The sequence below is a fragment of the Neocloeon triangulifer genome, unplaced genomic scaffold, assembly GCF_031216515.1.
Source record: "Neocloeon triangulifer isolate White Clay Creek 2 clone unplaced genomic scaffold, ASM3121651v1 ptg000012l, whole genome shotgun sequence".
NCBI lineage: Eukaryota > Metazoa > Arthropoda > Insecta > Ephemeroptera > Baetidae > Neocloeon > Neocloeon triangulifer.
Window position 1 is genome coordinate 5,125,435 of NW_026775554.1, and position 15,992 is coordinate 5,141,426.

Sequence of the window (15,992 nt, forward strand, 5' to 3'; positions counted from 1 at the left end):
ATTCATATAATGCTATTATTCCAAAAAGGTTTATTATTAAAAAATTGGATATGATTATAATGCAGAGTGAATTCATCTGTCACGATTTGAATTTTTCGCTGGATTTTATTATGCTTCAAATATTCACTTCTTTATGTTTAAAATTAAGATACACAAATCTTTTGTTACTGAATTTAATGAAAGTTTTAAAACATTGAGTTGTAGAGGTTTTTATTTGTTTTATTATAATTTTCTTCGTTACAAATTTAGTTCAGTTGAGATGAATTTAAGATTTATATCTCAAGAAATATGCACTTATTTGAAATAAAAATTAACTGATTAAAAAAGTATTGATCAAGGGCAGCCATTAACGTAGCCGTCACAGCCATAAGGATTGGGCCAAGTGCAGACCAACGGCAGAGGGTCAAACTCCAACCCTCCAGGGCAGTCAAATGCAACGGCGTTTCCGTGGTCACACTTGCAGAAACGCGAGCAGTTGTTTGGGTAGGGGATCAAATGCCGCCAATCTTCGGCACACAAACGCCGGACGCACGACGGACAAGCGTCCGAAGGAAGAGCCACGCATCCTCCATAGGCCGCCCCAACCACCACAAGCAAAACTATAAACACGAAAAGCCAGATATTTTTTAATGAAATTAAAAAAAATAATAATTCTACCTGTCAGAGTAAAAATAAATGTTGTCATGTCAGATCAAGTTAATGCACTACTAAGTGGTATTTGGGTTTTTAGAGGCCTCCGCTCTAATTGTCGTTTATTATGTGATCAGATAAAGGTTATGGTCAGCCGCACTCGGCCGCTCCGATAGTCGCAATCAGTGCAAACAAATCGCTTTCATGTTTTCCGCTGGCTCATGATACATAATAGGGATTAATTTGCTGTGACAGCGGCGGTTAATTAAGCACCCTTTGATCTCGGACTTTAGCGTCCTGGCCTATGGAGGTCACCACCTGACCAGGGTAGACTCGGAAATTCACTTCTTGCCCGCCAGAGGCCGCCTCAGTTCAGAGTCTACAGCATTTAATTGTGAAGGCTAGGCAACCGGATTTACGACCATGCTTAGCGTGCTGCATAACGTTTGGAAACAACAAGTTTGGAAACTTCGATGCAACAATAAGAAGCAGAAGCAGAAAAAGGAGAAAATTAAATAGATTGTCAGGAAATTTAAAACGCGTCCAAATTAAAAAAAATTCATTGTATCTGTTCAATCTTTGATAATAATTTTGAAATAATTACTTCCCGCAGCATCATTTGTGGATTTTTTATTTTTATTTTATAGAGTATCAAGCAAGTTATTTTTAATGAATTGATTTCTTAAATTTATGTGACTAGTTTCTAGTTTTATAAAATACTGAAAAAGCATTTAGATTTATAGAGATTTAAAACTTAAAAATTCTTCTATAATTGTTAAACAAGTTGAAATTAATGGTTCTAATTAATTAATATTTGAAAGAAAAAAACGATTTTGAAGTATCTTAGAAATAATTTTTAAGTAAGAGGTATAATTAATTATTAACTGAAGTTTCACTTATTTGATGAAAGTTAAATCTTTTCTCTTGAGTGTAAATACGAAGAACATTTCAACGTGATAAATGTGATAGGTATGAAACCCGCACGATTCGGATGCTCTTCAGGTTGCATAACTGAATATTAACAGGCGCTTTAAAAGTGCTAAGTTGTTTTTTTCTGAATCTAAGTTTGTTTATTTTTTGTCACAAAAACTCTTTAAATGTCAATATTTCGATCAAAAATGTGTCTTTGATTAAAAAAAATAGAAAGCCACAATAATCTTGTTTTGTCAGACCCCAAATTGGACCAAAATAAAAACACCACAAGTTCTTTTAAATTGAATCGAATATAAAAATATCAATATCACTCTTTATTTATTTCCTACAAATTAGTTTATGTACAATACATTCATTTCCTTAATTTATTTTTTCCTTCTTATACAATGAGAGAAGTGCGGCGAACATCAGAAAAGTGGAATGAGAAAAAAATCTTATATATAATGAAGCTCTGTGTCAACATGGACGAGGGAAACCGCAGACTTGCGGCCGGCGATGGGGAGAAGCAAGAAATCAATCGGGGCTGCTCGTTAGGCGGCCGCGGACGGACGTGAGTCGCTGCTCGCTTCCCATGACGAGATCAATGAGGAGAAAAAGAGGCGCCGCTGCAAATACGGCCTCACCATGGCCGCCACATTTGCTGCTGCTCTGGCTGCTGAGCCACAGGTTGACGCAGGCCGTCCGCGCACTGCCCAAGGTGGTCCACAATTCGACGTGAAACCTGATAAGAACAAAATAAATTCATTAATTCACTCTTGAGAAATGGAATTTTGAATTCTGACTTGAAATTTGAAATGAGAAACCTTAAAAACATATAAAAAGGCACCACCAAACAATACAACTTTTGGAAAACCATTTCCATTTTATTACTCTGAAAATTAAAGTAGAATTAAAACTAGAAACCATTTTTTTTTATAATTTTTCTTATTTCTATTTAGTATTAAATTGCTAAAAATATAAATCAAAATTTTTTAGAAAAATTAAATGCGTATCTTATATAACTTTCATCAAATATTAGCGACCTGAGGAAGGTGAAATTTTTCAAACTTTAAATATAATTCAATGCATATTTGGTGTCATTTCATAGATTATAAAGTTTTCCCAGTCCAATTAAAAGATGTAGAAACTGATAAAAATCGAAGTTTGCACTGTTTAAACATATTTTTAGACTAAAATTTTTGAAGGATACCGACCTGAGGGTCAAGTCCTGGCAAGCTGAGCAGGAAGTGGCAGGCTTCAGAGGCGCACTGGCTGAATCCAGCCTCGAAGCGACCTTCAACCGGCTCCTCTGCGGGCGCGTCTTGTTGGAGGCGGTGAAGGTGGCGGACGGTCAGTTCAAGGATGTCCGCTTTTTCCAGTTTGGAGACATTTTCGCCTTCGGTCTGCAGGGCGGACACCACCAGCTCTTTCAGTTCGTCCAGACAGCGGTTGATTCGCGCACGGCGTTGACGCTCAAGAAGAGGCTTTGTGATCTAAATAAACATGATTTGAAAGGTAAATATTGTGCAAGAAAAATTTACTAAAAATCAGAAAACGTAGTGTGCTAAAATTGTATATATGCAATTACATAAAATTAACAATGAAGATAATAAAACATAATAATCGGGTAAGAAAGTAAATTGTAATCAAAGCTATACTATTTGAACTGTGATAAAAAAAAATAATATGCTAAATTTAATGAACACAAAATAAAATTAATTTAATTTAATACATATTTCACAGTAAAAAATTAGAGAAAAAAATAAATAACTAATTGCTAACAACGCTACAAATTTTTTGAACCAAAAATAATTTGAAGTTCAATAAATTAAACAAAACATTTTTGCAAAATTTAAAAATAAAAAAGCAAACATTCCTACGTCAAGCAAATTTGATTAAATTTTGAACAAGGAAAACATGGTTACATCACATTTTAATTATATTTCGTTTTAAAATAAAAATTTTCATTTTATTATAAAATTTTAGGCCTGGTATTATAATTAAAATTAAAGAAAAAGCATTCTAATTATTCTAATAAAAAAAAAATGAGAAATAATTGTCTGGCGTAAAAAATTAGTTTGGGTGTGGTGCAAATTGCATACCTTTTTGTATCGCTGCGTCCTGGAGATGGGCGCGTGCAGGTCGTGGGGTCCTTGCGGGGCCAGCATGGTGGGCCGACTGCGGTGCCGTCGGTCGAGGCGGCCTCCGATCGGCGAGGCCCCGCCCCCGGTGCCTCCGTCGCCGTTGAATGTGTGGGAACGCGCGCCTCCGTTCCCACACTCACGCGGGCGCCGAAATGCTGCTGCACCTGTGCCCCGTAACAACACACCCAGCGGCCGTCCAACGAGCACTTGTCGCACTTCAGGCCCATTAGCATCGTTTTTATTATCCTGCGTACTCAGCAAACGTGCGTGATTTTGCTCCTGCATTATTTATTCCCCGTCCGTGTACAAAACAATAACAAGCAGGAAACTCTGATTTGAATATTAAATTCGCTTTGTTTATATGCGCCGGTGATTTAAACGCACGCGTGATTGCATCACAAAAAATTGCTCATATTTAGGAAAAGGAAAAAAATTAACTCCTGCAATTAGTTTATCTGCAAAATGTAAATGAGCCTAGTAAATAGTCTTAATTTTCTAATATTGAGCAAAAATAATTAAACAATTTAAAATAATAAAATTTAAATTTACTGCACAGGTTAGAAAATCAAATCTATATATATTTAGTAAATAATTAACATTTCTTCCAGCAAAACGTTTTATTTTCTTGCAGCACCTATTTTTGATTTTGTTGAGAAAAAAGGTATAAAATTATAAGTGTTCTCCACATAAAAAACATAAAACTCATTTACTTCATAAAGCTCAAATAATATAAAACCCAAATTTTTCAGGAATCCAAATGCCTTAAATTGTTTAAATTGAATATTTTGAATGAAGACTTACTTAGAAAAATTAACCATTATGAGCGGCTGATAAAATATGTATATAATAATATGCGAAAGATCGCAAATTTTTATCCAAGCTTCATTACTTTATTAATTTATAGTGAGAAAATTGAAAAAAATAAGGTATTAAATTTTTATCTCTTTCTGTGTTTAAATCGCGGCGCTTAAATTTTTCCTCGGAATTTTTCAAGATCAGTGGAGCGAAACGAGTGTTTGCTTCAATCTGTCTTGCGTGGCTTGCGAAATCATCTCTTTCTCTCTCGTGATTGATTCTGCCAAGAAATTTGCGCTCGTTAACTATTTATGCGTCCGCATCAATTCGAGATTTCCTCGAATTTACGAACCAGATCGATAGACTTTTCAAGGTTTTAAATTTTCTTGCGTAATTTCGTCCCCTCGTCTTTTTGGTTTGAGACGTTTTTTTATTATAAATTGACAAAAGACGTTAGAGCCGGGGTGCTGTGCTGCGGGTCGTTTTCTTCTCTTCTCTTTATTCGTCTGTTGTAAGAAAAGTGCACGAGCACCGTGGGGGATGCTGGCTGGTATATTTCATTAGACAACAAAAGTCTGCCGGGCGTGGGAGCGTCTCGCTCGCTCGTCTCTTTCTTGAAAGGGAGCTGTGCAGCGGGCACGTGCGCGCTCCAAGTTCGCTCCTCACCTGCCGCACTTTCCCACGCCAACGAATCTTCCTTCGCATCTGCATCGTCTTAAGATTTACTTCTTCTTCTTCATCTTCTCTCCCAACCGAAAAATTACGCGCTCGGCTGCTGCACGAATCTGGAGATCTCTCACTCAAATCTTTTTTTATAAGCAGGGAAAACCCTCTGTAGGACTTTCGATTACTCAGTATTTATTATTTTTTTAAAGTTTTTTTTCATAGCCTGGAGGATTGAACTTTATTTCTTAGAGGTCGAGAAACTTAGAGATACTGATTTGAAACTTGGAGGAAACATTAAAAGCCTTTTAAACGATTGACACTGAATTGGTTTTAAACGATAGCGATCATCCTGTTGGCCAAAAGGAGGTTTTCCAGGGGACAGGAAACTACTTCTTGTTTTGATCTCATTTTAGTCGATTTTGTCTTTAGAAAACATGACATAATACAGTGCGTCCACCTGCATGCAAGTGGAAGTAATTTAAATAGACACGCAACCGTCTGATGCGCTTGGAGACTGAGCATTTAAATACAGGTAAATTCAACAAAAATGAAAAATAAACACAAAATAAATTTTTAAACTAAATGATTTTTACAATTCGATATTCATGCACGTTTATTTCAAATTTTAATCATTTATATAAGACGTAAAAAAAGTTTATCTTCAAATAATTTAAAATATACATTTTGTTATTTGAATAATTAATCTTAATTTTATATTATCATGAGCTCTTGAATTTAAGGATTAAAAACAGCCAGAATTTTATTATTCTTTTTTGTTGAAAGAAATGTTCAAGATTTTATTTCTTGCCCCTGCTTAATCATTTACTTTTTTTATTTCAAAACACACAAGAATTTTCACCAACCCACAATTTTTTTTTTGTTCAAAGGTCTAAATATGTCTTATATTTAGTAACCTGATGCACATTTACTATTTCATATTTATTGATTTATTAACGTTCTCTCTTGTTTGTGACTTAATTAATTTCAGATTATTTTTCTAATAATTATCAAAATATTTCCAAGGTACATTTCATTCCGTGTTAAAATTATTGATACTAGTTATGTGAGAATTCAAAATATACATCAGAATATCTTTCCAGCTAATGGCGATGTCAGTTTGCAAAATTTTAATCAGTTGTGGTTATTCATTATAATCTTTTTTAATTAAAAAAAAATATATATTATAAAAATATATTATATTATTGACTGGTTGCTTTTTGATAATTTTCATTTATTTGCAATTTACAAAAATTTTAATTTAAACAAAGTTCCATTAATTTTTCAGCGTCCTTTGTACAAATTGACCACGCTGGATCGACACCGGAACAACAAAGGAAATATACATCGCGTTTGCTCTCGCGCGTCCCTTTTGCTCACTCTGCATGGCCATTCAAATGATCTCGCTGCCGCGTGTGTGTGATTATGCAGATGCGGGGAAAAGTGGCGCGCGGATTGCTCTCGCTCGCGTGCATGTTTGTCGCCGGTCGCTACAGTGATGGTCATTATCGCAGCACCAGAGCACAATGAGATCCAGACGGCTCGCGCGATTGGGACGGACGGCCGGACAGACGATTTCAAAAGCGGAGGCACGCACGAATTATTCATCATCCTGCGGGCGCGGGCGGGCGGTCGCATGCAAATAAAACACAACGACAAAAAAATCAGGGCGCAGCTCCAAACTGCTTCCGGAGAGAGATAAAATTATTTTTAAACATAAGCAGAAATAAAATAAACCAGATGACTTAAATTCACGTTTTGCCTTGACAAAATAAAATTGCAAAAAAAATTAGAGAACATTTAAACCAAAAATGTTTGTTCCTAACAGTGAGATTATACTTCATCTGGAAAATTGAATACTCTTTAAAAATACAATTTTATTAATTATATAATAAAATTTTCATATAATATTTCGTTTTCTTCTCTAAATCAAATTAAATTGTGCGCTCACTTTCAATTTTTGTTTATTCATCTCTTTATTGGCAGCTATTTTGCCTTTGCCATAAATCAATAAATATTGCAAATTATAGAATTTTATTTGCAGCTTTTGCATGACTAATGACCAAATTTCAAAATGATATTTCAAATTTATTCTCGCGAAATTTTTGGTTATATCTTCAGAACTAAATATGTGGTGATTGATTTTAAAATATAAATAATCATTTCACTATTTTTCACTCCAACTAAGTTGCACAGAACATTTCAAATCAACATTAATTAGTACATCAATTTTTATAATAAAAAAGTCTCAAAATAATAGCAAAATATACTCAAAATAAAGATATTGAGTTATTATATAGAACCAGCAAATCCCACAAGCTATAACTTTTAGCATGAGAATATCCCTCAATGTATAACTAACAATTTATCCTAAAAGCTAAAAAATATTAATCTATCTGAGATCTGAATGGGTGTGTTTAAAAGGAAATTATCAATTAGTAACATGCATGGCGGTTTTTTTTAAGATTCGTCGACCATGATGCATCATTTTGTGATATGTTGCTATATTCGTCTATAAATTTTTTATTATTGTATATATACAGAACCCTTGTTTGAACTCGCCTTGTATAATTCAATTTACTGATTTGAATCATTTTAATAGAAGGGGCACAATAATTAAATAATAAAAATTAATTAAATTGTTCTCAATCTTTTCTCACTTGAATAATTAGTATGTAAAAAAAACTGATAATAATAATAATAATAAAGCACTCGGACGACACGCAGGATGAAGTGGACCGTCCGGTCTCGGCTTGATGTATTTTTTATATTTGAATATAGCAGCATGAGAGTCACGCGAGAGCGGAAATGTAATCGCTGCTTCCCGCGTATGTGCTGGATTAATTCGCTTTGGCTCGCTGGCTCGCGCGCTCTCGCCGCGTTCACAGGTGGAATAAATGTCGGATTCCTGTGTGCTCTTTTCGAAATCTCTCATGAGACTGGATTTGTTCATATTTTATTCAAATTCGGCCGCGTGCATGCATGGGAAAGTGACCTCGCGGCTTCCGCTCGCGAATTAATTGCGTTTTGCTGTCAACCGTGCGCGGCGCGCGCTCCTGGGAAAACGGAAGTCAAATTCGATTCTATCGGCGGCTCGGAAACAAAACACGGCACGACGGTCACGTTTAAATGTCTCTTGGCTTGAGAAACTGTCCTTACTCGTCAAAGCAACCGGGACCTTAATGGGCGCGTCCTTTGTTGGCCAATTGACTCCCCTTTGCTGCAATAACATACAAATGCGCTCTGAGGAAATTCGAAAGGAGAGCAGCAGATCGTTATCTTTGTCCAAATGCAGCGGCTCATTGTTTGTCACTTGATGCGCCTGATATATCTGCTGATCTGTGCTGGCGAACACTTTAGTTGAAAAAGCATTAAGAATTAGGAATCTGGGAAACTTTGGAATTTGCAAAACTCTTTTCTTGCTGTTTTACATGATTAATAAAAATTAAATCCAAATTTAATGCTTATAAGTTATTTTCTCCCAATCATAAATTCAGATCTTATCAATTCAGATCTTCCAAAGGTCAAAAAGTAAATTTTTAATAAAAATTCATTAGTTGATAACCCGTCTGGGAAAAACTCTGATAATAGTCATAAAATATAGTAAATTTAATAAAAATTTAATTACTCAATTTTATCTATTAATACTAATTTAAAGTTAATTTTTAACCTATTATTTATTTTTGTTGTTTATTACAAATTTTTTTTATTATTATTATTATTTATTCTTCTCGGTCTGTACACAAATTTTTTAAATTGGAGAAAAAAAGAGAAGAAAGGGTTTACAACTAGCAGATGTCTGCTAAAACGCCCGACATCAAAAGAGATACGGCCGCCGCGGTAAACCCAAAATTTAAAACAATTTTCACCAAAAATTGCAAAAATTTCTAAAATATATCATAGAAAAGCATAAAAATGATCAAATTTGAGAATTGAACATTGTGAAATATTTTTCAGATCGAAATTGTACACCTCATGAGCTTCAGGCACACGTACAGTCCAAAATTGAGGAAATTATTCTTCTTTTCCCGCATATCTGCAGCGTTAACCCTTGCAACGTGTATTAATATCTTCTTTTTTTTCCTTCTTTGAGTCAGTTGCGATAAAATCGTGACTGAGGAATAATAAATTTAATTTTGAATAGATTTATAGTATAATTGTAACTTGAATATTTTTATAATTTAAAAAGAAAAGAACAAGAAGTTTCTTTATGAGCTTTCAATCAAATTTTAACCTATGATGTGCATTTTGAATCCTATATTAAATTGCTAATTTTATTGCAAATAAATAAACAGCAAAATGTACTATAAATATCTATCAAACTCAATTATTATGAATATCAAATGAAAAATTTTAATTAAATGAATTAATATATTAAAAAAAATTAAGTTATTTGATATTAAGTTATACTACAAATTATTTAAAAGTTTCTTATGCTTTATAATTACCAACATAGTTACTATTGTATTTTTTTTTTTTTTTTTGTAACTATGATTTTATCAGGGAATTATTACATTATATATGGATTGAAAAGCAACGTCAAATTCATTTATCAGTTCTGCTGATTTATTGGAACCTCCACAACTATATAACCAAACAGCATAATTCATATTATATATCAAATATCAAATTCAAATAAACTGAATCCATACAAAATTATTTCTCTTATTTACATACGCATATTTAAACAAACAATATAATCTCGGTCATTTCTCATTCAAATCTGGACATATATTTTAAAACAAACATTTTTTGCTTTTTTCAGGTACGTATCACAGTCTTTTAGGCTCGGAGGGCCGCGGATGAGATTACCAGGGTCTCCAGACGCCGTGAGTGGCCGACGCTTCTACCTCGGTGTCGGTCAGCGGGGGGCTGAGGGGCGGCGTCTCGGGGCGGCCAGAGGTCGACTCGAGTTGCTCGAGACGCTGTCCGAGGTGGGCAAGGAGTCGCTGTCCGAGTTGCGGGTCGACGGTGTCTGCATCGGACAGGCAGCGGGACACTTCAGAGGCGCAGTGGCTGAAGCCGGCGCGGAAACGGTCGGCAAAGGAGGACGGCCGGCGTTGTTGGCGGCGGAGGCGCTGGAGGTGGCGGACGGTCAGCTCGAGGATGTCCGCCTTCTCCAGCTTGGAGACGTTTTCGCCTTCGGTCTGCAGGGCGGACACCATGAGCTCCTTCAACTCGTCCAGGCAGCGGTTGATGCGGGCGCGGCGTTTGCGTTCAAGCATTGGTTTCATCACCTGAAGACAAAAATGCAAATTTAGTCAAATTGTCATTCAATAATTAATTGGGAAAATAATTATTTAAAAAACAAAGTTGAAATTTAATAAAAAAAAATGTAAATTAAATCTCTGTTGGATGTATAACAGTAAATCATTACAGCTTTAAAAGATTAAAAACTATTCAATTTAATTGAAAAGAAAATTAAAAATATAATAAAAAAAATCCACATTTGTTTCATTTTAATTAATTTAAAAGAACAAATAATTAAAATTCAACTGAAATTCCTAGATGGAGCAAATGGAGCTCCACATAAGTTAAAAAATTAATTGGAACCAAGACCAATGAAACCAAATTTACTCAAAATATTGCATTCTTTACAAATTAAACTGTTAAAAAGCGATTTCTACCATTCAAAAGAAAAATAATATAAGTGGAATTAATAACTGACCTTTCTGTATTGATAGGTGCGAGAGATGGGCTGCTGGTCTGGACCAAGGCAGGTTTGTTGCTCGGTTGCGTACATGGTTCTCTTGGGTTTTTTCGATTTTGGAAAGGAACTCGTCCGATCGGCACGACGGCGTTCGTCGGAATGAGGGTCTCAGTAGCGGACGGACCGGACCGTGGACGGGAGGGGAGGGGGGAGCCGCCAGGTGCGAGGCCCGTGCGCCGTGGGAAACGAGAGTCGCGTTCCCACACTCGGAGGCAGCGACGGAATCCGGCAGCCACCTGTGCTCTTTCGCGGCCTCCCTATGTCTTTTGCTCCTCGCGAGTACACAAAACCAATTCCTCCGATTATGCATGATAAAAGCAGGGGACGCGCGGCTGCATGGGAGCCGCGTGCTCGCGCAAAACCATTGATCACGCGCGCGCGTGCAAAAAAATTATTCGAGAGGCGGCAAACGCGTGCTGTAATGCAAATTCCTCTTAAGAAAAATTCAAGGGAATTTTTTCAGGTAGTCTCTGTTAAATTGGTAAATTAAATATTTTTGAATTACTCACAAAAGAAAAGTATGGTTTCCAGAAAGTTTCCAACTTGCAATCATCATTTGCATACTTATTTCTGCATATTTGTTCCATTTTCTCTGATGCTCTTACTTTTTAAAAATAATTTTTCGTCTTGGATTAAGTTACTTTTATGTTAATGGAGTATTAAAGAAAATTAACAACTGAATAAAATAAATCATAAAAATTAAAAAGCTTTTGAATAAAAAAATCTCGATGTATTTCAGTGTCTTTAAATAATTTTTTATTTATAAGCCGCATCATTTGATTCCCTCAAATTTGAATTAAAAATAGTTCAGGAATATTCATTTAATTAATCACCTTTAACGTTATTACGACTCATTCTTTTTCTAAAATATGCATTAAATTTTTTATTTTAAACTTGAAGTGCAATACTGCATTGCGTTTTCTTAAAAGGCGCGATATAAACCTGATGGATTATCTAAAGGCATTTTATTGTACCGCTGGCCTTTAAAAGCTTGACAGTAGTCGAAGTCGCGTCTGGGAATTTTTTTGTCTTTGCTCAAACAGGAGATCAATGCGGGCATGGTAGAATGTGTTGGTTTAAAAGATCGCCTTTGTCCAGTGAGAAAACTACACTGGAGGTCTGTCTTTCTCTCGGTTCATGGTTATTTGGTCAATGTACCACAACGAGGTCCACCCAAATCCAATTTCCAGGAAAAAAAAAACATGTTTATTTTACCTATAAAAATATTTTTATTCATAAAATTTAGATGAAAATTTGGGAATTTCTAGTTTATTGACATTTTATAAAATATTAATTTATAGATACGAATTTTTTTTACTGCAGAAACCCAAATAAAAACTCAATGATAATAAATTATTAACTCCATGACTATCATGAAACCCTAGTAGAAAGAACGCTGTTTTGGTTGGAATTTTAGTTGGAATTATGGTTGGAAAATTTGATTGGGAACTTGAATTATTATATTTTAAATGTTTTTTTTTTTACATTTTTTTTTAAATCAATTAGCTATTTTTTAAATAAATTAAATATTATTGAAAAACAGAATGAAAATAAAGTTAAAAACGGTATAATAAAAATATAGTGCTAAATTTTTATAAATTGAAGAACAATTCAAAATGAAAACTTGACACTTCTTATTCACTTCACTATACAGAGTTTCTATGTTTTGTGTTGAAGAGGAGCAGAGCGTGTTTGACTTTTGGTTGCACCGTGTTAGTACCGTTTGCTCCGAAGAGTGCCAGGCGCACAGGAAACTCTAGAGAGTCGCTCGCGCTCTCTCGCTCTCCTCGCTCGGGCCTTACGGCGGAATTCCAGTAGCTGGGTTATTTTTTACACTTCACGCAAACAAAAATTTTGATTTCGCCCTTTTGCTTAGGTGAATTTTATTTATGTTGAAGTAAATCGGTTTCACGCTTCCATTTTCAAAATCGTTAGTTTGTGATGCCGGACAAATTGGTCCGTGGGAAAGACTGCAGAACGAGACGGCCGGCACGTGTTCCGATTGCGAAACGACCAGAGAGATTAATTCGCTTCTCGTGCGCGCCGCCGCAAGTCATTCTCTCGCGTAACAACCCGCTCAAGAGAGATTGCCAGCAAGCGCACGCCAAACGGACACCAACAGACTGTACGTACAACGAAGATGCAAAATGGACTATAAAAGATGAAAATTTCAAATATCCTAAATGATGATGTCCAACCAACGGAGATTACAAAAAATTTGTCGGTAGAAATTAATGTTCTTTTTCTGGGTTAAAAACAGTTTTTTATATATTGTTTAGCAGAAAATATACATAATTGATATTATTTTTCATATTATTGATTTTATGCTCCTACAAAAAATTCAGAGAGAAGCAAACACAAATTTTTTTATTTTTACAGAGTTTTACTATTTTTTAACTCTTTTCTTTTATAATCTCCACATACTTATAATTTCAACTTTTTTTTAATATTTTGAAACTGTTTTAGAAAACTTTCAAAATTAACTTTACACTTTACGTTATTGTTGCATTTAATATGGACACAATAATATCATGTTATTAAAATAAATAAATTTTAATCAATAACCATTTACGTACACAATTTTTTGAAATTAAAACAATTATATTATTATGAAAATTTAATGATGATATTAAAGCTTCCGTGAAAAAATGCTCTGATTTGAATCTTGAATGAATCCGCCTCCGAATGGACACGCAATTTATTCATTTTCCTTTCCCACGACCCGCTCTTTTCTTCTGCTTTTTTGGTAATAGTATAAAAAACTAGAGAAACAAACTCTATTTTATTATGCCAAAATATATCTGGCCGCTTGTATTTGAGATTTGAGTCGTTTCTTCCTTTTCTCACCGTTTTCGGTCATCGCGTGTGCTCTCAAGGAATTTGTTCGAACCCTTTTTTTATTTTCCATCATCATCTCATAATTTTTTCCTCTCTCTCTCTGCGCCGGCGGTTGCATCAGTTTGTTTTCTTCATCGCGTGCTCCATTCATCCACGTCGGTCTGCTTTATGGTTTCCTTTATAGCCTCGATCGAATTCATTCACACGTGGCGGCGACGAGAGAGAACGACGATGGTGCTCATTGATGCTGGGAATGCGCCGCGTGTGCCTTATGGCGTGAAATCGAGCAGCAAGAGTGGTTGTTGCTAACTGCAGAGAGCCGGAAATTCGCGCAACTTTTCACTTCTCATATTATACACTAGCTGTGTGCTTTGCCGCCGAAAATAGAATATAAAACCATAAAGAGTTAACGACGGCGTGAATAGCCCTATTTCCTGCTGGTTTGCACTTGTGAAATTATTATACTTTACACTGAACGTGTAAGTTGCGTTTTAAAAACTCCAATTACTTTCCACCTTGTTGAATTTAAAATAAAAGCAAGAACGGTTTTTTGGAAACATAAGTTAATGAGACTATAAATTTGATAAAATGTGTTGCTTAAAAATAATTTTAAATAAAATTATTAAATTACATGTAACGGTCTCACAGATATTTAATATCAAGTTCGATCAAGTTGATTGATTTCTAAAATGACATTAATTAAAATTGAACGTTAATTTGTTGCTTTAATAATCGACTTTTTAGACTCAGATACGTAAGAAAACTCATTGGAAAAGACGAATAAATTTTTTCATTTGCTTATTGTACAAAACAAAAATAAATTAATAAGCAAATATAAAGCAAACATGAATTTAATAAATTTAAAAATACGTAAAATTTAAAATATTGTCATTAAAAAATCTGAACTTTTAGTTTAAAGATCAATAAATGTGTTTACAAGATTTGCTTGTCATATTTTGTGAAAACATAAAGTTTCACTCTATATCAATAGATGAAAGTAAAAGCACATTATTGCAGGGAGAAATATCGCAAAATCATTTAACATAACTTAATGTCCCACCAAAAAGGCGATGTCTTAAGAGTTCGCGGTGGTGGTCTTAGAGTTTGTGGTGGTGTTCTTGGAGTTCATGGTGATGGCAAGAGATCGTGGTGGTAGCTTAAGAGTTCTTGGTGGTACTCTAGGAGTTCGTGGTGATGGCTAAAGAGTTCGTGTTGGTGTTCTTAGAGTTAATGTAGGTGGCTAAATTATTGATTCAAATTACGGCCACGCCCCTTGAATATTTATGATTCAGTTTTATAGTTTTGTTTTATAGATTTTAAATGGAATAATAATGGGAAGGGAGTAGGGACTAATATAGCGACAGACTTTTGCAATTTGCCTTGCGACTTTTCATTGGAAATGAATATTTAAATAAGATTCTATATATAGATGACTTCAATTTGCAAAAAAAAAATTTATTTTAATTTGCAAGAACTCATAAAAATAAATCGAAGATTCTAGAATTGAATTGGTATTTAAGCGCACAAAATTTTTTAATTTTTCTCGCCTCATTGTATGCGCATCTTTTTAGAATCTTTATTTAATACCGCACACAAAATCAGCTGAAAAAAAATACTTCTGAATTAGAATTTAATTCAAAGATTCATCTCCCTTACTTACAGTAGGACCACCTTTAAAAAAAATGACAATCAAACTGAAAGCGCAGTCGGATGATCGGGACATTTGAAGCAATTTGAACATTTTTGTTCAATTTTCTCTCTCATTTTTTCGTCCACAAAACTCTGAAGCCAACGGATTAAATTTTGTTTGCCGAGGAAATCGGAGCTGCGCCATCGTTTGGGTGCGGGTAGCGCGGAGAATGGGCGAGGTTGGTGCGGTCGGGGGGACCGGGAGCTGTGAGGAGCACGTGCGGCGTTCGCCGGAGGCTGCGGCTCGCTCGAGCTCCGTTCCCACGCTTCTTCTTTCCATTGACTGGCTGCCGCCGAAGACAGCTCGCCCGCCTCGAGGGCCAACAACACTTACTTGTTTCTTATTTGCGCCTCACGTCATTACACGCAAGATGTATAAAAACAAGACCTGCAAGCAGTCGCGAGCAAAAAATCCGCAATTTTAATCTTGAACCCTTCGGATTCGAAGTTTGAGTTGCTAAAATAAGTCGGGATTAGGATTTTTACTGTACATTATAAATTTGGTCTTGGTACTTGCAAAGGTGTTAAGTTGAAAGTCACGTCGCGAGCGTGGCGTCTTTCGGTGTGTCGGTCGGTCGGTCGACGGCGTGGGAAAACGAGCCGAGGCTGCG

At 35.3% G+C, this 15,992-nt stretch overlaps 3 protein-coding genes across 3 annotated transcripts; all 3 read right to left on the minus strand.

Annotated features, from left to right (window-relative positions):
- Positions 1-235: 235 nt before the first annotated feature.
- LOC132197977 (uncharacterized) lies at positions 236-698 on the minus strand. Its single transcript, XM_059621622.1, has 2 exons — positions 658-698; positions 236-599 (listed from the first exon to the last, which is right to left on the minus strand). Exons 1-2 carry the CDS (start codon positions 683-685, stop codon positions 334-336), a joined length of 294 nt encoding a protein of 97 aa, XP_059477605.1. The 5' UTR covers positions 686-698; the 3' UTR covers positions 236-333.
- A 1,142-nt stretch (positions 699-1,840) lies between these two features.
- On the minus strand, positions 1,841-3,756 carry LOC132197397 (enhancer of split mgamma protein-like). The gene is made up of 3 exons (XM_059620671.1): positions 3,645-3,756; positions 2,757-3,035; positions 1,841-2,284 (listed from the first exon to the last, which is right to left on the minus strand). Exons 1-3 carry the CDS (start codon positions 3,708-3,710, stop codon positions 2,183-2,185), a joined length of 447 nt encoding a protein of 148 aa, XP_059476654.1. The 5' UTR covers positions 3,711-3,756; the 3' UTR covers positions 1,841-2,182.
- Positions 3,757-9,698: 5,942 nt separating this feature from the next.
- Positions 9,699-10,942, minus strand: LOC132197265 (enhancer of split mgamma protein-like). Its single transcript, XM_059620432.1, has 2 exons — positions 10,813-10,942; positions 9,699-10,381 (listed from the first exon to the last, which is right to left on the minus strand). Exons 1-2 carry the CDS (start codon positions 10,885-10,887, stop codon positions 9,953-9,955), a joined length of 504 nt encoding a protein of 167 aa, XP_059476415.1. The 5' UTR covers positions 10,888-10,942; the 3' UTR covers positions 9,699-9,952.
- Positions 10,943-15,992: the final 5,050 nt, after the last annotated feature.

Excerpts from the sequence above, each read along its gene's own strand:
- LOC132197397 (XM_059620671.1), bottom strand. The coding sequence starts at position 3,710 with ATGCTGGCCCCGCAAGGACCCCACGACCTGCACGCGCCCATCTCCAGG. Across the intron at positions 3,036-3,644 it reads GGACGCAGCGATACAAAAAG|ATCACAAAGCCTCTTCTTGA; the intron begins GTATGCAATTTG and ends ATGTTTATTTAG. Across the intron at positions 2,285-2,756 it reads TGCCAGGACTTGACCCTCAG|GTTTCACGTCGAATTGTGGA; the intron begins GTCGGTATCCTT and ends TGTTCTTATCAG.
- LOC132197265 (XM_059620432.1), bottom strand. The coding sequence starts at position 10,887 with ATGTACGCAACCGAGCAACAAACCTGCCTTGGTCCAGACCAGCAGCCC. Across the intron at positions 10,382-10,812 it reads GCACCTATCAATACAGAAAG|GTGATGAAACCAATGCTTGA; the intron begins GTCAGTTATTAA and ends TTTTGTCTTCAG.
- LOC132197977 (XM_059621622.1), bottom strand. The coding sequence starts at position 685 with ATGACAACATTTATTTTTACTCTGACAG. Across the intron at positions 600-657 it reads ATTTATTTTTACTCTGACAG|TTTTGCTTGTGGTGGTTGGG; the intron begins GTAGAATTATTA and ends TCGTGTTTATAG.